The 24,797-nt window shown below is 41.9% G+C and overlaps 1 protein-coding gene and 1 long non-coding RNA gene across 2 annotated transcripts; one reads left to right on the top strand and one right to left on the bottom strand.

Annotated features, from left to right (window-relative positions):
* Positions 1-4,326: 4,326 nt before the first annotated feature.
* ACTR5 (actin related protein 5) lies at positions 4,327-16,923 on the bottom strand. The gene is made up of 9 exons (XM_081867728.1): positions 16,325-16,923; positions 15,201-15,430; positions 14,065-14,234; positions 12,463-12,680; positions 11,983-12,165; positions 8,809-8,931; positions 7,185-7,324; positions 6,303-6,435; positions 4,327-4,908 (listed from the first exon to the last, which is right to left on the bottom strand). Exons 1-9 carry the CDS (start codon positions 16,706-16,708, stop codon positions 4,651-4,653), a joined length of 1,839 nt encoding a protein of 612 aa, XP_081723854.1. The 5' UTR covers positions 16,709-16,923; the 3' UTR covers positions 4,327-4,650.
* A 355-nt stretch (positions 16,924-17,278) lies between these two features.
* Positions 17,279-24,492, top strand: LOC309345156. Its single transcript, XR_014158021.1, has 3 exons — positions 17,279-18,219; positions 20,934-21,235; positions 24,217-24,492. It is a non-coding gene; the product is annotated as an uncharacterized lncRNA (long non-coding RNA).
* Positions 24,493-24,797: the final 305 nt, after the last annotated feature.

Here is a 24,797-nt window from a genome sequence, read left to right on the forward strand (position 1 = left end):
AGAGTCGGCGTACAGCTTCCGGGTCATGTGGCCAGCATGACTAAGCCACTTCTGGCAAACCAGAGCAGCGCACGGAAGCACCGTTCACCTTCCCGCTGGAGCAGTACCTAGTTATCTACTTGCACTTTTTGGCGTGCTTTCAAACTGCTAGGTTGGCAGGAGCAGGGACCGGGCAACGGGAGCTCACCCCGAAGGGATTAAAATCGCCAACCTTCTGATCGGCAAACCCTAGGCTCAGTGGTTTAACCCACAGCGCCACCCGCATCCCAATAAACACAGATTAGCGTAATTAAATTACTAGGCCAGAAGGGTAGAAATCACCCTATGCAAGAACATAAGCTGGGACCAGGCTATCTTTGTAATAGTAACCACATATACAAATCTAATTTGGTCACTAGATTTTGTGTGCAAAAGAGAATATATGCTCACACACTTATCTGAGAGAAAGTATATTTGAATCTTTTGGTCACTACTGTATGTTTAACTCAACTCTCACTCCCAAGGAGTACCTGCCCAAAAGTCAAGACCTATTAACATAAATGGATTCTTTGTGTCAAAAGACTGATACTGATGCACTGTAAAGATATGACTGCACTTGCAACTTATGAAAGGATTGCTTATAGACAGAGACGTTGCATGAACAAGTATAATGACACATGAAAAGCATTTATACAAAGTATGGCAGGGGATAGATAAACAATCATACTTACACATTAGATAAGTATATATGGAATTGTAAGTGTTAACTTCTATAATGCAATAGGATACCTTTTATTTTAATTTTATTTTCATCAATTAAACTGTTTCATCAATTTAACTTTGCTTATTAGATTTACACACCACCCTTCATCAAGAGGGTGGTTCATCATCATCATCATCATCAACAACAACAACAACTTGTTCAAAACTCATCACATACTGCAGGCACAGCATCGACCCCTAGACTAGAATTACCACCACCACCCACCCAGCAAAATAAAATAATAAAAAAGTTAAAAATGATTGCTGATTTTCTTCTTTATGTGCTTGGCCATGCAAAGTGCCAAATACTTGTTGTAAATTGGTACAGGTTGTAAATTGATTTAACTAAATTGCAAACTCCAGTTAACACTGGTGATGGGACTTACAGCTGCTTCTAAGTATGTTTACTCACACAGGAGTCCCACTCAGTTAAATGGGACCCTTTTCCTAGGAAGAGTGCTCAGGACTGCAGCCCTAGTTTCTACTGTGTTGTGTCCTTCATAAGACTTTACAAACTTGAACATATTTATTCCACTCCCCTGCTGTTGATTTTAACATTTTCCACTTGGCAAACATTAATTTTCTTTTGTCTGGGGGCAGCTGAAATCAACACGTCTCTTGTTATTTCCTTGTCATTACTTCCTGGTACACTTAATTGACCCATTATTGTGGTTAATGGTAGAGTTCTGGGAATGACGTTTTGAAGCTAAAGTGCTGTTAGAAAGCTTGCCAAAGGAGCAGGGCAAAACAAAAATAGTACTACCTGATTATTCCTGCTTTCTCTTTGCAATTTAAAGTCAAGGTACAATCCTGCCCGTTAAAATCAGCAGGACGTTTGCTACTGATTTAGTGGGAGATTAGAGTCTTAATCTTTTGTCAAGGCAAGATGAAAAAAAAAAAAACAATCATTTTGAAGATAAACCATGTGGTGGCCAAATTTGGGGCAGAAACAACTTGCAAGCAGTCAGCTGCACAAAGCTTCCTATCTTTTTTCAATATGCCTAAGTAGAGTATTAAAATAAGGGTTGGACTTTTCTAAGCAAGTTTCAGGCAACATGTACAAAATGCTTGTGCCTTCTGAGCGCAGAATTGTTGCATCTTGTGTGTTTAACCTGAGGATTTTGTATATTCCACAATTCTGAACATGGTACAGGTCACATAATTCTGTAGATTTTAACCATTCAATGAGGAATAATGAAGTTTACAATAATCTGGTTTCATTACCTTTCAGAGACATGTGTGGTTCAACGACAATCACTGTTTTACATTAACACAGAAGCACTGTGTACCTAAGAACTGGAAAGAAATGTGCGTGTCTGTCTCTCCAGCAATGGTTACAGTCTTATCTGCAGTACTGCATTCAGTTCTAGATACTGCCATGTTGAAAAGTTAAATCGCATTCCAAGAATGACATAGGCAAAGCAAGAAAGATACAGGATGTTTGAAACCTAACCACCTAAGAGTTGCCTTGATAATCTACTTCTGCAGCCTTGGGGGCCTCAATTGCCCTGACTGTGGCCTGGGGCCAAAAGTGACAGACTTGAACAAACCAAGCAGACTCTGTAAGACAGCTAATGCTTGCCAACTGCCTATAAATGGACTCCCTATTATGGATCACCTGTGCTCAAGCACAACATTACATAAAAGTATTATGTCTTACATCTGAGCTGAAGGAGTGTGGAATCTTTTTCTTAGACAGGAAACACAAATGTAATTCTCACTCAACAGCAAGCAAATATGTAAGTTGGGATGCATATTAATAAAAAAGCAGTAAACTACAATGTTTATAGATTCATTTTGTAAGTTATTTAGAAGAATGTTAAGAAGACAGCCTAATTACTATTCTAAGGCAAATGTACATGATGCCAAGAAGCTAGTGTTGATGTATTTGCAATTGGCAAATTGGACTGAAAGGCAGGGTGTTGTCTATGTTGTAAGAATCCAGATCATTAAGACGTTACTGAGGATGATATTACATATACAACACACATTTGGTTGTTGTATATGAAATGATCAATGTACATTTGTTCAGAGAGGTTATTTGTGGCCATTCGGCTGCTTTGCTTTTTTATTGTTAGAAAACCTACCGTATTTTTTGGCCCATAGGGCGCACCTAGTTTTTTGGAAGGGAAATAAAGAAAAAAAATTATTTCCCCCCCAGATGCGGTGCTGGGGAAACCTGAGCTTCCCCCGACCCCAGCCCCCAGAACAGGCAGCTCTCCAAAAGCCATGGGAGAGCTGCGCGACTTTGCGCAGCCCTCCCACAACTTGCAGAGAGCTGCGCGAAGCCAGGAGAGCGAGAGGGGTCAGTGCGCACTGACCCCTCTCGCTCACCAGGCTTCAGCGAAAGCCTGCATTCGCCCCATAGGACGCACACACATTTCCCCTTCATTTTTGGAGGGGGAAAAGTGCGTCCTATAGGGTGAAAAATACGGTACTTAAGTTTGTGAACTTCCCAGTGTTCTACACTGAGAAATATACATCCCAGCTTATGCTTTTTCACCTCGTTCTGAGAGCTTGAAAGTTTCCCACCTTGAGAAAACTATGACATTAACATTTTGCTATACCTTAATGAGTGTTTGAGGGCACATCAGCAACCAAACGCATTTAGATGTAATAAATAAAACAGCATCTGCAGCTGGGTGTAGCCTACCCAAGCAAACCCTGAACTAGACCTTATACAAGAATATAGGCACCAATTAATTACAAATTATCTCCAGTTTCTGTGATAAGAGCAATCTCGGATCAGTTCCTTGCAGACTAATGTTCTGTTTTACCTGGACAGTACTACAATAACTGACAGTTGAAAACTGGGCCATAATTTGGGCTAATTGCTTTCCCTATTTTCTCCCCTTGTTAAAGAGTTAGTTTTTCCTTAATTCACAGTTGTGTGCCTGATTAACAGAGCCGATATACAAGCATACAGGGATACATTCATTTAGAAGAAAATCTGTGTGGCACTATGACAGGCTAAAACAATGGCTGCTTAATATAAGCAAGAGTAATGAACAAGGGTTTTGTTCTCCTTGGCATGCAGGGGGTCACTAACCAATGAAGCCATGTTCAATTAGTAATTCATCACTAATGTAGGATGCCCTGACTGAACCAAATATGGCGTTTTCTCTCTCTACCAACACCAGTGTTTGCCTCCCTTATGTAATAAATGTTTCAAAAACTGATGCATTGCTGAACCTTCTCGTTTTACAAACGTGTGTCAGAATAAACTTCTGAAACTATACTGTGGGTCCCCCCCCCCTTTAGCTATTGAACAAAAGAAAGGAAAAGTCCACAACCATCTGAACAGATGACTAGAATAAGAAACAAAACCCCAAATCTCAATTTCAGCAAAGATTTGTTCCTTCAAACTACCTTCTTCCTTTGGGTAAAGGCTCCCCCTCCTGGATTAACATTGCTACTGATGTATCTGATGAAGCGAGCTCACATTGACCAAAGCTTGAAATAAACACTTTGGTCCATATTGACATAAGGGTTTTCATCGTTTTTGTTGCAGCAGACGAATATGGCTACCTCTCTGGAAATCAGTCCTATGGTATGTTAGGAACATTTGACACTGATAAACATGGGGAGGGGAAAACCCAAAAGACTTTATTTACATTGCCAACAGCTTTTTACAGCATGGTCTATTAATATAAAACACATGATATGTTAGCCTCAATGAGGCCAATATTTCTTTTGCATTTTTACACCAAAAACTGGTGAAGAGCCTGCAATTCTTCCATGGCAACCATGGATAAAACACACAATTGATCACTGCACAAGCTGAGGTGCCCGGAAATATCGAACTTAAACTTGCACCCGGTTTTGCAGGATGGCAGCTGCCTTGCAGTTCTGAAAAGCTTTACACAGGTTGTGTCTATTTTGCAGTTACATACCATTGCAGCCTGCATACTATGCTTGCTCAGAGACATTGTTTGCGGCAGTTCCCGGCGCTTTGCTGGATGCTGGAGTTTCAGCTGCCCGCGGAGCCTGCTTTGGGAGACGGATGGGCACATAGACGTTGGAAGTACAGTGCTCCTTAAGGTATTCTCCACCCTTTTCTTCATAATCTTTCCTAGTAATCCAGCCTTCATCGCGGTTCATGTACTCTAGGGCCCACTCTCGGGCTCCATACCATGCATCTAAAACAGGATTGGAAGCAAGATGCACCTGGATGGCAGCAAGACAACAAAAAGATCTGTTTAGTGGAAGTCAAAGGCCACAGAATAAGAATGGCAACACGCAAAGCTACATGGTGCTAACATCTGACAATCCTATTTGGTATGAAACAACCTGTTCCTTAAGGTTACCTTCTGAGGCTGTGCTCTCGATGGCCCTGACCTCTGACGCTGGCAATGTAACAACCAGAGCGAAAGTCTTTTCTATTCTGCTAGCTCTTGTATAGAATGCATTCCCCAGAAAGGTTTGCTGGGTGTCAGTTCTTCTTTCTTAGACACCAATCTAAAATGCTTTTCTTTTCCTCAAGTCTTTAAGGAGTGCTTCTTTTGCTTTTTGGATTTAACACTATCATATTCTATGGTCTGCCCCTTGCAGTGCATTCTCAGAACTTGTTCCTTTGATCATTTGTAAACTGCCTTGTATACTGAAAAACGGGAAGGAGGGTTACCTTTATAAAGACACAAAGCAGAATGCAGCAACCATGTCCTCTGTTTGTTGTTCTATTGCCAGAATATGAAAGCCAAAAGCTTCCTCTTAGCCAGCATCCTATTCCTCAGTGATGAACCAAGAAAGTACTCAAACAAAGCAGGGCTATCAGTAGCTCTCCCACACGGTTGCTTCCCAACAAGCAAGTTCGAGGTCATACTGTCCCTGAACAGGAAGGTTCAAGTGCTGGACAATATTTTTGCCTGGGTGGCGCTGTGGGTTGAACCAGAGCCTAGGACTTGCCGATCAGAAGGTCGGCGGTTTGAATCCCCGTGACGGGGTGAGCTCCCGTTGCTCGGTCCCTGCTCCTGCCAACCTAGCAGTTCGAAAGCACGTCAAAGTGCAAGTAGATCAGTGTTTCCCAATCTTGTGCCTCTAGCTGTTTTTGGACTACAATTCCCATCATCCCTTGCCACTGGTCTTGCTAGTCAGGGATGATGGGAGTTGTAGTTCAAAAACAGCTGGAGGCACAAGGTTGGGAAACACTGAAGTAGATAAACAGGTACCGCTCCGGCAGGAAGGTAAGCAGCGTTTCCGTGTGCTGCTCTGGTTCGCCAGAAGCAGCTTAGTCATGCTGGCCACATGATCCGGAAGCTGTACGCCGGCTCCCTCGGCCAATAAAGCGAGATGAGCGCTGCAACCCCAGAGTCGGCCACGACTGGACCTAATGGTCAGGGGTCCCTTTACCTTTACAGTACTTTATGCTGGCCAGCATGGTTACCAATGTATTCTATAAATTTACATTCCTCTGTAAGCTTGCTGCCCAATTCAGGAGATTTTTCACACCAGTTCAAATGCCCCCCTTAGCTTCAGATGTGCAATAAAGTTTGGTCATCGTTGCCATGTACAGTATTTGGATGTTGCATGTAGCCATTGCATTGCTAAAGCCAATACTACACCTGAAAAGACGACTGGAATGGCCTCATTTCAAGCAGCTCCTTGTAGATCCTGGCTTTCATTCCAGGATACATCATGTTCCCACCAGTAAGGAAGACATTCTGGACAAGTTTTTCCTGCTGCTCTTTAGGATACCTGAAGAAATAAAACTCCCTTAACAGATTCAAAGTGCTTCTAGCTGACTGGGATTGAGGACAGAGAATAGAAGGTAAAATTCATTTGTCGTTTTGCCCTCTTTTGCCTCTGGCCCCACCCACCACTGGCATATGGCCCCCAGAAGGTGGCCCAGAAAAGAATGTGGCCCCTGGACTGAAAAACATTCCCCACCCCTGTGCTAAGGGTGGATGGGAAGGGGAAATCCCTGTAGTGGTAGAGGCCGATTTAATGTTTAAACTTTTTCAAGGATTAAAGCACAAATCTGATTTTAGTTTGCTCCAATTCAAAAGATCCTTCCAGTAAACAGCTCCTCTCTTCAGACTGCCTGTTAATTTAAATTTTAACAATGAGACACCGGGGGGGGGCTGTGTGCGTACATGGCTTTCAAATGTGTCTCAACCATCTTCTTTTATAATTTGTGCCCTGCATCATGCACTATGTTCAAGGCAGCTAACAAAATGTATAATCACACAAGATCCCCCAGTATTTTGCAAAACTGAGGGGGGGGGTTATTAAAAAAAAAAAGCGAGGAGACTAGTTATTTGGGTTCTACAGGAGAAAAAACAAGTACTCTCTTAACAGTGACAGCTTGTTCTTAAATACACAGAGGCTGCAATGCTACCCACATTTACCTAAGAGTACCATTTAATTCAACTAGGCTTATTTCCAGATACACATGTACAGGATTGCACTGTCATTTAAATAGGAGTTCACTTTTGAAAACTAACCTGTCCAGGACAAACTGTATGGTTTCTGTCATCCCAGCCTGTTCTTCTCCTATTAAGGATGGCTGGAAGATAATTTCAGGAACCCGGATTCTTTCTGTGCCAATAAAGAGCTGGTGATACTCTGCCAGGTTAAACACGGGCTGTAAAAATATCAGAATCAGAAACATACTGCTGCTTGTCAGAACCTTTTATGTAACGCTCGACATTTTATTGAAAATATGTTGTAAATATGGATTAAGCTCTATCACCACCAGAATTTGTATTAAAACAAAACAAATTCCTTCCAGTAGCACCTTAAAGACCAACTAAGTCAGTTCTTGGTATGAGCTTTCGTGTGCATGCACACTTCTTCAGATACGAATTTGTATTGTCTGCCCTCATCCAGAGAGAGACTTCAACTTTTCAACACATTCTGTTATGAGATATTATAGGTAGTTGCAGTAGAAGGAAAGATGAGATAGCATAAGATACTCTATCAGCTGGGTCTGAAAGCCTTTCGGGCTTCTCCCCTCCCAGAACAATTTCCCACAACCATGCTACCTGGTCATTCAACATTTGGGTAACATTAGTTCCTGAATTTACTTCCCCAGTTCTTTTCCTATGCCTTGTTCCTTTTGTACTGCATTTACTAGATTGTAATCTTCATTGTTCAATGCCATGGGTTTAAGTCACTATTATTATTGACAGATAATAAGCAGGTCAAGGGATAGATTCTCTTCCACGGACTTACTCAGTAAGGCCAGAGCTCAAAATCCATGCCCAGTGTAGCTGACTAAATGCAAAAATTGTTGTTGTTGTTGTTTAGTCGTTTAGTCATGTCCGACTCTTTGTGACCCCATGAACCAGAGCATGCCAGGCACTCCTGTCTCCCACTGCCTCCCGCAGTTTGGTCAAACTCATGCTGGTAGCTTCGAGAACACTGTCCAACCATCTCGTCCTCTGTCGTCCCCTTCTCCTTGTGCCCTCCATCTTTCCCAACATCAGGGTCTTTTCCAGGGAGTCTTCTCTTCTCATGAGGTGGCCAAAGTATTGGAGCCTCAGCTTCACGATCTGTGCTTCCAGTGAGCACTCAGGGCTGATTTCCTTCAGAATGTATAGGTTTGCTTTTCTTGCAGTCCATGGGGCTCTCAAGAATCTCCTCCAGCACCATAATTCAAAAGCATCAATTCTTCGGCGACCAGCCTTCTTTATGGTCCAGCTCTCACTTCCATACATCACTACTGGGAAAACCATAGCTTTAACTATACGGACCTTTGTCGGCAAGGTGATGTCTCTGCTTTTAAGATGCTGTCTAGGTTTGCCATTGCTTTTCTCCCAAGAAGCAGGCATCTTTTAATTTCATGACTGCGGTCAACATCTGCAGTGATCATGGAGCCCAAGAAAGTAAAATCTCTCACTGCCTCCATTTCTTCCCCTTCTATTTGCCAGGAGGTGATGGGACCAGTGGCCATGATCTTAGTTTTTTTGATGTTGAGCTTCAGACCATATTTTGCGCTCTCCTCTTTCACCCTCATTAAAATGTTCTTTAATTCCTCCTCACTTTCTGCCACCAAGGTTGTGCAAAACCTTGCAAAAATATATATCGTAAAGTAGACTAAGAGATAGGATGTGTATAAAGACAAACCTGTACTGTAGTAACTGGCTTTTCAACTTCGGGTTGCTCCTCAGCAAATAAGGGCTCAAATTCATTCATGCTTTCTACGTCTTCCATTGATTGTTCGCTGCCCATTGGATCCAGATCAGGCATCTTGAAAACGAAAGAGACCACAGGTTCTTATATTAAAACAGTGAAGCCACAGAAGCTGGCTTGCCAATGCCAACGTCTAAAACCAGTTAAGACCAGAATGAACAAGCCTTTCCTGCTGGCTGAATGCCAGCTATGCGGTTCTAAGACGATGCGATTAATCATAAAGTCCCACCTACTAAAGGGGGTCCCACCTACAAGGTGGACTACTAAAAGTCCCACATACAAGGGGGCTACTAAATGTGCTTGGGACTACAGCCTTAGTAAACATTTCTCCTCCTCAATTTTATTGTTTTATCTTTTTGTAAACAGCTTTGAGAGGTTTTCAATAATAATAATAATAATAATAATAATAATAATTTATTATTTATTATTTATACTCCGCTCATCTGGCTGAGTTTCCCCAAGTTTCCCCAGCCACTCTGGGTGGCTCCCAATCGAGTGTTAAAAACAATACAGCATTAAATATTAAAAACTTCCCTAAAAATAGGACAGCTGCTTATTTCCTTGACATCTGATGAGAGGGTGTTCCACAAGGTGGGCGCCACTGAGAAGGCCCTCTGTCTGGTTCCCTGTAACCTCACTCTCGCAATGAGGGAACCGCCAGAAGGCCCTTGGCGCTGGATCTCAGTGTCCGGGCTGAACGATGAGGATGGAGATGCTCCTTCATACGAGGCCGTTTAGGGCTTTAAAGGTCAGCACCAACACTTAGAATTGTGCTCAGAAACGTACTGGGAGCCAATGCAGATCTCTCAGGACTGGTGTTATGTGTATAAATTTTATGAGATAATAAAATCAATCAATATATTTATATACATCCAATTACTTTAACACAGTTATCCACTTTTTTTAAATCCTCTGTTCAAAAGCATGCCTAATCCACATATACATACAAACATAAATATATAATTGATACCAAAAGACTAGAGTAAGTTTAGATGTTCAGCATAGCACAAACTTGCTACATTTAAGACTCATCAACAGGTTTATGAAGTATTTTTGTCTGTTCATGTGAAGCTGGTAAGCCAATATTTGCAGTCTAAAGAAGAGGTTTTGTAAATAGTGGGAAATTGCTACTTTCAGGTGGCAAAGTTCAGTGAAAGTAAGTATTATGCCAGAAGGGGCAATAAAGACCAGGCTGCTAAAATGACTGAATCAGGATGCCTCCATAGTTCTTGCCAGGGCTGGCTGAAGATATTAAAAAAAACAAAAAACTATTTACTGAGTGAGGTTTCAAACCTGAGGTAGGCTACTTTACTTAGAGCTGTAATGCTAAGCAATTGGGGTTTGGGAATTTCATGCCAAGAATTTGGTTTTGCCAGCTGTAAACCAAAAAAGGCTATTTTTGAATTTAGCAAATATGAGAACGTTTACAGAACTTATAAATAAAGGCTTACATAACGATAAAGATTAAACATTTTTCTGCATGGAAGTAAAAATGTATCCTCAAATAACTCCTGCTTAGAAGATGTCACTGATTTCAGTGCATGGTTCTCCTTTGCCCTACGCATGCTAGACAAATGCTCATGAAAACAAAGCCATTACACGACCAGTATTCATTTTCATAGTTTATGGAAATCATAGACTCAGAATGTGGTATGCAATGCCAACAGCTATCAATTAACTTTCACACACCCTCCTCTATCATTCCCCTCATATTAACATTATGACATTAACGTTTCACCAGTTTCATTACTACTGGTTTATGACCCATGATCAGGGCTTTTTTTGGTGCCGGAACACAGTTCAGGTGAGTTCTGGCTGAAAAAAGCCCTGCCCATGATATTGCTAAGTGGCTCAGTCAATAGGCATCTTCACTTCTGAGATGAGTAGTTTGGAGCAATACATAGTTGTTTCAAATGTATCCAGAAGAGGATACATTTTAGTAAAAAAAAACACATAGTCTTATACATGAAAAAGTACGGTATATTCTTGGCATCTACCCAATTCTGTTATGTGAAGCTGACCCTAATTTCATATTCCATTTTTGACTTTTTTTCTAACAGGGCACAAGGTACGCTCAAGAAAGATGCCAAATGCCAACGAGGAACCTTTGCATAATTCCAACTTGAATATCCACCGCTTTCCTATCCTCAACCTCTAATAGGTCATATTTATTTATTTATTTTAAAACAGGCTATGGTCTGTCTCAAGAGTGCTCAAAACAAATGGCAGCTCAGTTTTCTGCAAGGAGATGAGGCTACTAAGCTCTGAGGTCAGCAAATATTAGCATAGCCTCACAGAACTCTTGGGGGAAGATTTTCCTCCATGTTTTTATATTTTGCATTTCTGCATACCTTGAGATACATGAGGGCCCACTCCTACTTCTCAGCAGCTCCACTGGAGAGTGGAGTGGCTCCTGTTCAGCTTTCATGTCCTTCTTTCACGCCAGCCATATCCTTCTTCAAGACACTTTGTTCCTCTGCACCCATCCATTTCCCATTTTCTTCCCTAGACACTAAGCATTCTGTGACCCCAGACCATGCTCAGTCCTCATTGGGCAATTTTTTTTTCATAGGTGGAGGGGACTCTTTAGGCTCCCCCCCCACCCCGACTATCTTTTTCTACTTCTGCAACCCTTTGGATTCTCTCGAGCAATGCAATACAGTGATACCTCAGGTTAAGTACTTAATTCATTCTGGAAGTCCGTATTTAACCTGAAACTGTTCTTAACCTGAAGCACCACTTTAGCTAATGGGGCCTCCTGCTGCCGCCGTGCCGCCAGAGCACGATTTCTGTTTTCATCCTGAAGCAAAGTTCTTAACCCGAGGTACTATTTCTGGGTTAGCGGAGTCTGTAACCTGAAGCGTATGTAATCTGAGGTACCACTGTACTTCCCTTTTGTTTCTCAGTGGCCATATTTTTGCTGCAGTCCTGCTGGCACTCACTAACTGAGATCAGTATAAGACAGACGGATGGTGATGGATGGCAAGACAAAAAGGATACAGCTGCAGGAGAATATAGCAATAGACAACTTGCAGGAAGTTGTAACATAGCCAGTAAAATACAGAAGGGTTATGTGCTGGCAGAATTAATGCAACCTTACTGCAGTACCTCCGGCTTGCTATCAACAACGTCCACTTCAACGCTCACTTCTGCCTGTAGGATTTTCTGCTTGGTTTGCTCAATGGCCATACTCAGCTTATGAATGTAAGACTGAAGTTCCTCAGCAGAGTCCATGTTGAGTTCCATCAAGCCTTTGTGAAACTGATCCATATGACCTTCCTCCAGTAGTTCCTGCACACAAAACACAATACAATGTGATTTCTGTTGGCTGCAATATAACTAAGGGGAATATTGCAGAAAAGCCCAGGGCAGGAGAACATTTCCAAATGAGCAAAAAACTTGCCCTTATTTTCTGGCGACTATTGTGGTATCTGCAATTCTCTCACTGAGATGATATCATAGTGATCCCATGACATTAAGTATTTTCCCCAAGAATGAAATCTGGTATTTTCATATCATGTTCTCCTGCCATCAGCTTCTCCTTTTCAACTTCCCCAAAGCTGCATCTCAAACATTGTGCAGGGTTACCTGAACATAAAGCAGCCTGTCCAACCTCTCTTGATCAAGCTGCAGCTTTTCCTCTCTTCGGCGAGCATTGAGCTCCTGGAGCCGTCGAAGTTGTTGCTGCCGCCTCTCCTGCTTCTCTTCAGATGTGAGGGTGCTCCCCAGCAGCTTATTTGAAAAGGGCAGCTGCATCTTATGCACATGGTTCTCATAATATTCAGGTGACCTCCACTTCTGCATTTCTGCTCAGAAGTTTCAGAAGCACAATAATGAGTTTTGCAGGCACAACTCTACAGGGTCTCTGTGCTGCTAAACAAACGCCTTTGGCAAGTTTGGGTATTTGGAAATTACAGGGAAAGCCATCTGATAATCTATAACAAAATGTTATCTTAAAAAAAATGTTGTGAGCCACCTTGGGAGGTTAACTCTCAAAGGTAGCTTATAAACAATGAAACAAACAGCCTGAACTATTACTGTTCTTGCTTACTTTTCAAATTGAAACTGCTATTGTCTGTTAGATGCACATATTTTTCCCGACAGTTTTGCACCAAGTAGAAGGAGACATGAATGAAAAGGAAAGGAGCAAAAGGTACTCAGGTCCCAGACCCTTGTTCCAAGGAGTAGCTATGCTTCAGAAGAATGAGCAAGTAGAATCCCAAGAGCCAACTCTCCCTAATGCAAACCTAGAGGGAGAAAGTGTGCAAATGACATGATGCAATGATGCAATGTGATTTGCTGACAGTCTGGAGTAGGATGGAGAATAGGCATACAGTCTTTTATGGTGTCTGCCAAATGGACCTCCTAAAACCAGTTGCCGACCAGATTCAACAAGGTAATTCAGCCCCTTTAATACACTTTATTTTTTTATAAGTGCACATAATAAATAAGTTTGCTCAAAGCAATCTGCATCACTAGATACTGCTTGGGATAAGCTGCTGCATCCGAAAGATTATTCACCATACAAAAGATTAATAAGGTAAAATCAGGTTAACTTTCCTGTTACTAATAGCTCACATTAGTATTTTAAGATATGAATGATTTAGGTCCCAAATATCTGAAAGATTGCCTCCATCCCACCAACCTTCTTAGGTGTTTAGAACTGCAGAGAGGATGCCCGTGGTAGTCTCATCACTCTCATAAGTAAAGAGGATGGTGGCCCCGTGAGGGGTGCAGCTATCCTGTTCACTGTTCAGATTTTGCTGTATGCTAAAGATGTATGACTTTACCCTTTGACAATGAAGGTATTTTGTTTGGTGGGACCTACCTCTTTTCTTGAATGCATACAGTTCCTATAATTGCAATGGTTGTCATTGTTATTATAACTGCATTATTTTATTGTTGGACCTTATGTTGAAGGGTGTCTAATCAATCTTATAAATTAAGTTTTACATCTGCAATATACTTAATGTTAACCATGTTTTTAAAGCAGGTTTAAAACTAACCATGACCAGCATTTTAATATTTACAATATTTTCATACCTCTTTAACAATATAAAATTACTTCTTAAGATTTTTTTCTCCTGGGATTGCCAGAAGCCTAAGAGAAAAAATATTTTTTACCAAACCATGAGGGAATATAGTATGTAACTTTAAAGCTGCATGACAGCCATTAATAGCAATGCTTACCATCCTTATAATCTTCTGCAACATAGCTGTGCTCATGCAGTATTTCCTCTACACGGCTGAGGGTAATGGCAGCAAAATGCCCAGGATATTTTAGCTGCAGGAGACGCTGAAGGTACAGAGCAGCCTGGCACCCTCCAATATTTATACGCTTGCAGTTTCTAGCATCCAACCTACCAATCCATAGAAACAAAGTAAATGTGAGTTGGTACACAATATAGGAATGGTTCAGTAAGTTCTTTCTACTAGAGTTCTCAATAGCAGGTTATCATCTAAGTTAAAAAAAAACTATGCCAGAATTCTGAGCAGCTTAAAACAAATGCTCTAACAAAATTTAGTGTCCACATTTTAGATATACATTTCCACACTTTATTATTACTAAATTTATATGTCACCCTTCCTCCCCAAAAAGCAGAGAAAACCCATACCAATTCATATAGCAACTCTCTTCTGTTGCCTTCAGGGAATATTCATGCAGCACAAGTAAAAACTATTTTCTCTGAATCAGGGATGCCCCACTAGTTACTGCATAAGAGAGTTCACACACTCGAGGGAAACTGAGGCGACAACAACCACCCCATGACTATAAACTATAAACTGAAGAAGTGTGCATGCACACGAAAGCTCATACCAAGAACTGACTTAGTTGGTCTTTAAGGTGCTACTGGAAGGAATTTGTTTTGTTTTGACTATGGCAGACCAACACGGCTACCTATCTGTAACTGTAAGCAAAACTAAGGTACTAGCATCTACATATTCTAGCAACTTCTCGCATACAGGATTAGTAAAAGTCACGACACAAAATCAATGGATCAATTGCAGTGGTAAAGATGACAAACAAAATGAAAGACAGCTGCACAGATTCATTTTCCCAACGCCTTTCAAAAACATTTTTATCAAGGGAGCATAAACATTAATTTGATAAAGACGCTCTTTCAGAACATGTTGGCAACACCAAACTGTGCCGCAGCCTTTGTTATATAAATTGATGGTCATCTTTAGAAGCAGAACTTCACAGTATTTTAAAGTATCAAGCAAAAAACTGAATTGCATCCAACTAAATTTTACTAAGAGTTGACCCACTGATAAGTTAGTAATGTCCACTAATGCTTGGATACAGTTTATTGCAGCCAACTCACCGGCCATCCAAGACTGGCAAAATATGTGTACATTGATATCCAGAGGAAACTATGAGACCACTGCAAGGCCAGCCCTGCCTCTTGTTGTGATACAAACTGTACAAACTGTCCACGCCATAAGAAACCTTGGGAACTTGGTAACATTCAAACAGGAGCTCCGACATCATTTGTCTTGAATAGAGAGGGTTGCAGACCGCTTCAGTGACCACAACTGGGTGGTCAACACAGCCCTGTAATGAAATGGCAAGAAATGAAGACCTGGTTAAAACAGTTTACCTAGGTTTGAAAGTTATTTAAAGAGCTATACAAGAAAACAGATGACTCTCAGGAGCTCCTTCCAACTCTACAGCTCGATGATCTATGAATCCTGAGAGGCAGTGACTGGCAGGCCAGTCATCAGCATCTGGCGGGAAGCAGGCTGGGTATCGCTGTACTGATGAAACGGAACTATATACGTTGAGTAGGACATGCACAAACTCCTGGGCAGGTCTGTTGGTCAGTCTGGTGCTGTTCATGCCACAGTTGCAGGTTTGATCCCAGGAATGGGCCAATTGCATATTCCTGCATTGCATGGGGTTTGGACTAGATCAATGGTTCCCAACCTTTTTTTTTTACCATGCCCCACCTAAGCATCTCTAAATATCCTGATAATACAGTAATATGAAGTGATATGAAAAAATAGTATTTTCTGTTTAGAAAAACTTTTGTTTAGATAACCTTTCCATTGTCACCAGCTGACCACCACGTACATTCTGATTTTAATTTTAACAATGAGTATGCCACTATATTTATTTATATACTTGTCGTCGTTTTATCGATTGTAGTTCAGAAATTATTTATTGTAATTGTTAAGCGTAGATTTCTGTTTAAATTTTATATGCTGATATTTAATATGATTCTATACTATTCTAATGATTGCTGAATGTTACTTTGTTTGACGTAGGTTGCATATTTCAAAGTTATGTTTTATCATCACATTTTTGTATTGCGTTAGACTGTTACAAGGTGTTTGTTCTTTGTTTCTTCAGCTTGTAACCCGCCTTGGGTATTGTAAGATAGAAAGGCGGTATGCAAATTAAAAGCGTGTGTCCCACGCTGGGAACCACGGTACTAGATGGCGATACCTGCGAGGCGACCCCGAGGCGCTGGAAGCCGTGGTCGAAGAGCAGCTCCTGCAGCTCCATCTGCACCGGCACGTTGCGGTCGAAGGGCGAGCGCAGCAGCCAGCGGAGGGGCTCGGGGCTGCCCAGGTCGTTGCCCACCTGAGTCTCGGGGCCGGCCCCTCCGCGCGCCCCGCGGCTGCGCGCCACCAGCGACCGGAATCGGAGCAGAGGCTCGCTGGGCACCTCGGAGGCCCGGCAGGCCCAGCCCAGGCGCAGCTGGAAGGAGCCGTTGTCCAGCACCAAGGGAGCCGGAGAAGGCACGCGCACGGCCGGGCTCGGCTCCAGCGCCGGGTCCGGGTCCCAGCGGACGTCGCGGAAGGGGAAGACCCCTCCGGCCTCCTCCATCGCCCGTCCGGCACGCGTACGGAGGGGGTGGATGGGGGGACGCCTCTCCGTCGGACCTGCCTCGGCTACTTCCGTTCCCTCCGCCGGCTGGAAACCAGAGCGGCGTTTTCGAGGTTCCGCTCTTCAGTCGGGCCCCCATAACGAAAAGCGGGGTTTCCTCGCTCTGTCGCTCAAACTTACACACGCATTTGGAGTATTTATACCATGCAACACGTTTCTTAGCATTCAAGGTGCCGCAGCACTTGCAGTTTACACGCTTCTCCGGTTTCTTGGACTGGTTGGGAGTTTTCCTGGAAGGTTTTCCCCGTGGAGGCGTGATGGAATTAGGCTGAGTTCCAGCCCTGTGTTCTTGTATGGTCACATCAACCCCATACAAATTTGAAGCATGGAAGACCCTCACATCCTTGACGTTCCTTTCTTTTTAAATTGTTTTTCTTTTGTATGAATGCCATGTCCATCTATCTTTGGGGCTGCAACCCCCATCAGTCCTGTGCATTGGTCACACTGGCTAGGGATGGTGGGAATTGTAGCCCAAAGGTTGGCACGCCTGGCATGTTTATCTGACCTCTCGCCCTGCGCCTGATTTATGTCACTTCTGCACCATGCATTTAAAGGAGCAGTATCATACCAATTTAAACAGGAATCCTGGGAGCTGTAATTTATTAAGGGTGCATAGGGTTGTTAGGAAGCAACTCTGTTCCCCTCAGAGGACTATGATTTTCAGAATGAAGATAATTACCGTAGCCATGTGCTGACTGCTTTTGCCTCTGCCCAGGGATATTGTAATGGCAGGGAAAGGTTGCAGGTTCCTCACTGAGAACTGTTTTTGAGACCCAGTATGCAGCTGCCCCCAACCCCCCATCAACCAGTGAAATACACCAGGCTACATTTTTGGGCTATACGCTTTTATGCCCTCCACCTGCAAAACAGGCTTAATACTACTTTGCAGTGCCCCACAATATTGGAAAACATTACCTGTGAGATGAGATATATCTTAGAAAAAAGTAGGAATATTTGGTGATAACTGTGAAAAGAGAACACAATATCATTATTTTTGGGACCATTGGTGGGCCTAATAAAGGAATTTGAGGAGCTCTGTTATTTTCCCATTAGTTTGTTGTTTCTAATTACAAGTACAGGAGGTGTCATTATACCAGGTGTGCTGCAGGTTCTCCAATTAACCTCAATATAAGCTTTGTGTTCCTCCCTTAATGGGATTGCAGCCTTCTTTTAAAATCAGTGGTGTTGGAATGACAGCATAGTTGCTTTGTGAGTCATGTTGTGACGTAATAACAGAGTGTAGTTATCTTAAGGTGCTTAGTGCAGCACAGCAAGTATTAGTAAAACATGTGCACAGTCAGCTGAGGTGGATTTTGGAGCAGAAATGAAGTACCCTCTGGTCCCTTTAATTAATGACCTAACATTTCCTGTCCTTTTCTTTTGGTTTTGTTTGCCTTTTGGAATATTACTGATTCTTTTCATTTTCTGGCTTCAACATCTACTTAATGATGGTAAGTCTTGCTGTGAGACAGCTAAGATGTGCTTGTGTATTAAGGCTTTAGGTATTAGCTTTCCTTTTAAAGCATTGTGTTACAAAACTATTTTTAGCTTAATGCTGATCTTGTGTGTCAGGCATTTAGGCAGTTTCAAAAGAAAAAAAGACATGGAGAATTTAAAGTTTTGACAACATTGTTTTAAATAACTGTTTTTTTTATTCAAGTCTAAAAATAAACTTTGTATCGGGAAGGTTTGTTAACGGTTCTGGTATACCCAAATAAGCCTTGTACAGTGGTACCTCAGGTTACATACGCTTAAGGTTATAGACTCTGCTAACCCAGAAATAGTGCTTCAGGTTAAGAACTTTGCTTCAGGAGAAGAACAGAAATCTGGCTCCGGCAGCAGCAGCAGGAGGCCCTATTAGCTAAAATGGTGCTTCAGGTTAAGAACAGTTTCAGGTTAAGTACGGACCTCCGGAACGAATTAAGTACTTAACCCGAGGTACCACTGTAATTTGGTTGAAACCTGTACTGTACGGTACTTGCACACCTCACGATTGTTGGTATGAAAGAGAACATATATAGTGGCTGAAAAGGGAGAGTTGATGCAGCTGAGGAGAAATTTCTTGTTTGAATTCCTTTGGCTTGTTCTGCCTTGTCTATTTTTATATTTTATTATTTCACTTCACATACACAATACTATGCTTGCTTATGTTTTCAAATAAGAAACATTGCTACTGCAACTTGCAAGTTCAAAAATCTCAAACTGGATAGAATAGGAGGTGACTGCAGGCACTGCAAGTCATAATCATTCTTGAGATACTCTGCTGTGAAAAGGGTAGCTTCAAACTATTTTTACCGCTAGTGTGTACTGTTTGTCAATGGCAGAATCACTAGAATCACTGAAAAAGGAATGGGTGCTTAGCCTAGTCATTTGTCTTTTGGCCAAGTTTGAAGGCATAGTGTACCTCTTAACTAGCCTGTGACAGATAAAAAATTAAAAGGCTTGACAATCCTAATGGGAACGGAAGCTGCTTTGCTTTGTAATTTGGAAACAGAGGCACTAGAAAAACTAGAATATTTTTTTATTTTTCTCTCTCTCTCCATAACTGTTCATTGTTGAACTGCTATTTTAATAGAAATATCTAGAGCTCATTTGGATAAGAATGCTTTATTATCTCATGTTTCAACTTCAGTTTTGCTTTCTGTTCGATCTATTTTTAATAACTTGTGTGTTGGCATTCTTGAGATTGCAACACCTATAGTGCAAGTACAGTAAGGTACAGGGGGCAGCCTAGCTTGTTTCACCACCTGAGGCAAATGGGGAAGGTGCCACCCTTGCGCTGAAGCCTTGCTTACTGGGGTCGTGTGGTGGCACCTGCTGGCGCAATCTCACAGAACTCTTCCAAGAGCTTGCTGGAAACTGTCACTGTGTGACTCTGGCAACTGCAGCAGGGGCACCGCCCTGCAGGATCCCACCGCTTGAGGCAGGCTGCTTCACTCTGCCTCATGGGTGGGTTGGCCCTGAGTAGGTATCTCTTCAGTGTTTTGCAGCTTGTAAAATTTTAATATGAAAGGAGAGGGTTTCACAGTCTGTTGCCTTTAAATCCATCCTAGGTGTTTCCTTTCTAATATGGTGAGCGATTCACCACTTTATTGTCCTGTTAATACAGATTTATTGAGGCAGAAACCAAAGACTCTTGGGATCCCATGGTTAGATGCTCTGGGGCAAAGGCTACTAAAATGGTACTTTTCTAGTCAAACCATGCCCAGTGAAAGCACACTTGAATGCCTACTAGTTACTAAGTCTGTAAGTAAATCCTGTTATTTTTGCTCTGATACAGTGGTATGTTGGGGGCCAGGAGTCACTGTAGCACAATTATCGCTTTGGAGTGGAATTGCTGCTGTAACAACAAAACTGCTTTTTGCAGCATACTATGTTAAAAGATGTCCTCTCAAACATGCCACAGCTCCCCCCCCCACCAAAAAAAAATATTGGCACATACCATCAAACATATATAGAATTTATTTATGCATAAGTGACTAAAAGATACAATCCTATTTGGGAGTAAACTCAAAGACGCTAGGACTTAATTTTGTTTGTATCCATGTGTGTGGCTATGCACAAAGCGTTTTTCTAATTATAGGAATTGGAGTGACAGTAAGTCAGCAGCATTTCCACTTGAATAATGGTGAACACTTCTGTTTTTGCCAGTGTAATAGGCAGGTTCACTTACATCACTGGGTTTATTATTGGGTGAAGATCCATTTTGTTTGCAGCAAGGCTTGCACTTAATGGTGAAAAATGATGTTAAACTGTCACTTGCCTTCTCCAAAGCACCACATTTGATAATGAGAAAATTCATTTTTGTTAAGAATTGGGAATGTGAGTATGCTACTTTCCATAAACTATTCTATGGATTTTGCAGCTGTTCTCATCCTGAGAGTATTATCAGTTTTGAAAGCAGTTTGTCACTTGAATGGGACCAAGTCTTCATTTGTGCCTGGGTAAATGTGTATTACTGATATTGCAGAGGCAATTTAGCCCTTGACTTTCCTGAATGGCTATCTAAAGGAGAGCTAATTCCTGTTATACAAAGCTGGTGCATTTCTGAACACTTAAACAAAAACAGTTTTGTTCAATGTACTTTCATAGCACAGCTGATGCAGTTTTTGTAATCCGACTAAAATTACCTATCACGTTACTGAAGCTGAACTTTTGTTTTCAGCCCAAGTTTCCATCACTAAAGAGATAAAGATGCCACCCTCTGATAATTCTGATGGGAATGCTGACCTCGAATCAGAAAATGAGTCTAGAGGAAATAACAATCAGGGCAAGATGCACAGAAGATCCTCAACAAGTGACATTAGGACAACTCTACCTGTGAAAAAAATGAAACCCAAGCCTGCCTATTTGAGTTCAAAAGAGGCTGTCCAGATAAAAGGGCTTTCTGCCTTTATTTCAGACAAATTGGACCATAATGTAAAACAGTATTGCTTGGACAAAAGTTCATTGTATAACACAGTAATGGTAAGTTGTACTCCTTTTTTTTTTCAGATGAGCACAAAAAGGTTTTTCCCTCTCCGTCTACTTCTCAAAGCATATTTCTGTAGGCAAGATGGAAAGGACCAAGTTTGTACCAAATTAATCATTCCCAGGTCATGGAATAATAGGTTTGGGATTAGAATTCTAAATCCTTGTGTGGTTTGCATCCTACCTACAATCCTGAAAAGGCAATGGGTAGCAGACGACCACAGGTTTTCACATTTTTTTCTGTGCTATTTTCACAAAACCACAACTGCTTCCTAAAATTTCCTTCAATAGAATAAGCTTTTGTACAAGTGCTAGCAGCTCACAATGATGAACACACCTTTAGGTGAAACAGAGGATATGAAGTGTGCACATTTTGGTGTTCTGATAGCTGTGTTAAGATCTGAATCTGTCTTGTGAAATGCTTGTTGCTTTCCTGTTTTGAGTGTTTGCTTTTTTTGGGTGGGGTGGGTGCTCAAAGCTAGCTAGCTAAAAGGAATTATAAACCCCTTTTGAGATCAATAAGAGTTACATAAATCCACAAGTCACAGTAATAGAAGCCAGTTGGTTGTGCAGTGAACACTGCTGCAGTGGGGGCAGGAGACACACGGAAAGACTATTTGTTGGGACTGCAGCCTAAAAGATGTGAGTCCCTTATCTGTTTGCTTCAGCATTACAGAATAATTGCTTTAGATACTATTAATGCATTTCTAGGGTGCAATCCTCTATCCATTGCACTGTAAGTGAGCCCTATCCCGCTAAAGGGATTTACTTCTGAGTAAGGTAAAAGGTAAAGGACCCCTGGACGGTTAAGTCCAGTCAAAGGCGACTATGGGGTTGCGACACTCATCTTGCTTTCAGGCCGAGGGAGCCGGCATTTGTCCACAGAGTTTTCCGGGTCATGTGGCCAGCATGACTAAACCACTACTGGCACACAGAGAACTGTGACGAGTGCCAGAGTGCACTGAAATGCCGTTTACCTTCTCACACAGCGGTACCTATTTATCTACTTGCACTGGCATGCTTTCAAACTGCTAGGTTGGCATGGACGCAGGTGGCGCTGTGGTCTAAACCACTGAGTCTCTTGGGCTTGCTGATCGGAAGGTCGGCAGTTCGAATCCCTGTGATGGGGTGAGCTCCAGTTGCTCTGTCCCAGCTCCTGCCAACTTCTGAGTAGACAAGCATAGGACTATGCTACTGATTTGCTCTTCTTCTAAAGATCTCAAGTCAAAGGGGGCGTAGTTGATTCTCCAGTCATATTTTCACAGCAGGTTGGTTAGCCTTAGGAAGAGAGCCAAAAACTAGCCATGATAGGACCAGCCATATTTATACATGAAGGCAGCCATAAGAATGACAAAGTGTGTGTTTGTAAATATGGTCTAAGGTGCACACATGTAAAGGAAGCTGAACTCTTCTATCTCCTTTATTTATTTATTTAGTTAGTTAGTTATTTAAAATGATTACCGTATATACTGCTGTATCATAAAAATATATCACAGCAGTTTACAACAATATAAAACATAAAACTAATCAAAAACATCATACAAAGTTAAAAACAAGTTAAAAGCAAAAAGAAATTAAAAACAAACATCAATAGACCATTGTAAGGAATGTGCTCTTAATTTCCTGCATAAACCTGGCAGAATAGAAAAGTTTTTAGCAAACATTTAAAAGTTGGTACAGAAGGTGCCTGCTGAATATCTGTTGGCAGGGTGTTCTTCAGGACTGGGCCAAAGACACTGAAGGCTTGATTTCTTGTAATTTTGGTGCTCTTGTCACCAGCCTTTGCCAGAGCCTCAAGATCAAAAAAGGCCACTGCCTAACAGTCTGCAAAGTGAACAGGATAGCAGAGAAGATCAGATGCGGGTGTAGAGAATTCTGAGTTGGGGTGGGTGGGCATAAGGTGCTGTATATGACCAGATGCTGAAGATTCAAGGCAGGTCAAAATTCACACATTTGAGAAAACCTTTTAAAGGAGGGTAATTGTGGCCTTGTAGGTTACACAGGGCCTGGTTTTGATACCTTTATTCAGTGCATACAGTGGTACCTCGTGTTACGGATGAGATCCGTTCCGGAGGCCCGTCCATAACGTGAAATGCCCGCAACTCGAAGTGCTGCATCTGCGCAGGGGTGTGGCACAATTTGGTGCTTCTGCGCATGCAGTGAAACCCGGAAGTAACCCGTTCCAGTACTTCCGGGTTGCTGCAGGACGTAACACGAGAAGACACAACATGAAGTGGATGCAACACGAGGTATGACTGTATGTGTATATATATGTGTGTGTGTGTGTGTGTGTAAGTAATGAACACACACACACACATATACAATGGTACCTCGGGTTACATATGCTTCAGGTTACAGACTCCACTAACCCAGAAATATTACCTCGGGTTAAGAACTTTGCTTCAGGATGAGAACAGAAATCATGCAGCAGCGGCGCAACAGCAGGAGGAGGCCCCATTAGCTAAAGTGGTGCTTCAGGTTAAGAACAGTTTCAGGTTAAGAACAGACCTCCAGAATGAATTAAGTTCTTAACCCGAGGTACCACTGTATATGTATATGTGTGTGTGTGTGTATGTGTGTGTGTATATATAGAGAGAGCGCTATAGCAGGCCTGTAACAATAGCAGCAACAGCAGCAGTAGCAAAGGAAACTGCCAAAATCAGTGCTTTAAATTTTTCCTTGTGTTGCCTCTTGAGCCTTGTTTAGGCCTTGGGTGGTTGTTGACAGTTTAACAGGTGTGTTAAATATGTTTCTATCTAGTTCTCTGGCAAGGCTTTAAACCCAGCAGGGATTTAAAGAGAGGTGGGTCCAGATGCTGATTTTATTTACAGAGACAGTACCAAGTTAGTTCATTATATCTGAATGCATCCTCAGCATAATTGCATGTTGTTGCAGTCTTCACTGTTTTGTGCAATGGTGATCTTGTTAACTGCCGTGAGCAGATGTGAAAGATGACTTCTTCCTCTGTTCTTTCTTAGCTGATCTGCACTCTGCTGGTCTCTCTCCTCTTCAACCTTCTCTGCCAGTTGCTCGAGGTCTCAAATGTTCTACGAATCCAGCTGCTGCCTTCATCTCTGGCTGTCCGGGTATATCAGCTCTTTGCCTGGGTGACCCAAAAGCCTGCGAAAATCATGATTTCCTTGAAACAAGAAATTTCTGCTCGATCAGCCTTTTTATTGGGGAAGAGAGAGAAAAGAACTTTTGGGGCTAAAGCGTAATGCTTTGTACAGGGCAGGATTAAAATACAGTGACTCCACTCAACAAACTTTGTGTAGTGTATATTTGTAGGAATCACTTTTCCGGCAAAGAAACCCTAGAATGAGCTTTGTCGCTCAGATTATTAGATTATTTTTTTCAGCAAAGAGTAAATGGAAGGTGGGGAAAAGAGTGGTATGCCTTTTCACAGTTTTTCCATTCCACAATGAGAACCAAAACATAAACTATTACTGTATTTGCTTATCTTGAAATAACAACCCTTCTTCTAGAGAAGAACAATGAGGCTCTGATATGCACATATTAAACATATTTAAGAGCAATAAATTACTGCAACTTTTATAAT

This window comes from Podarcis erhardii, assembly GCF_964252035.2.
Source record: "Podarcis erhardii genome assembly, chromosome: 6".
In the NCBI taxonomy this organism is placed as follows: Eukaryota; Metazoa; Chordata; class Lepidosauria; order Squamata; family Lacertidae; genus Podarcis; species Podarcis erhardii.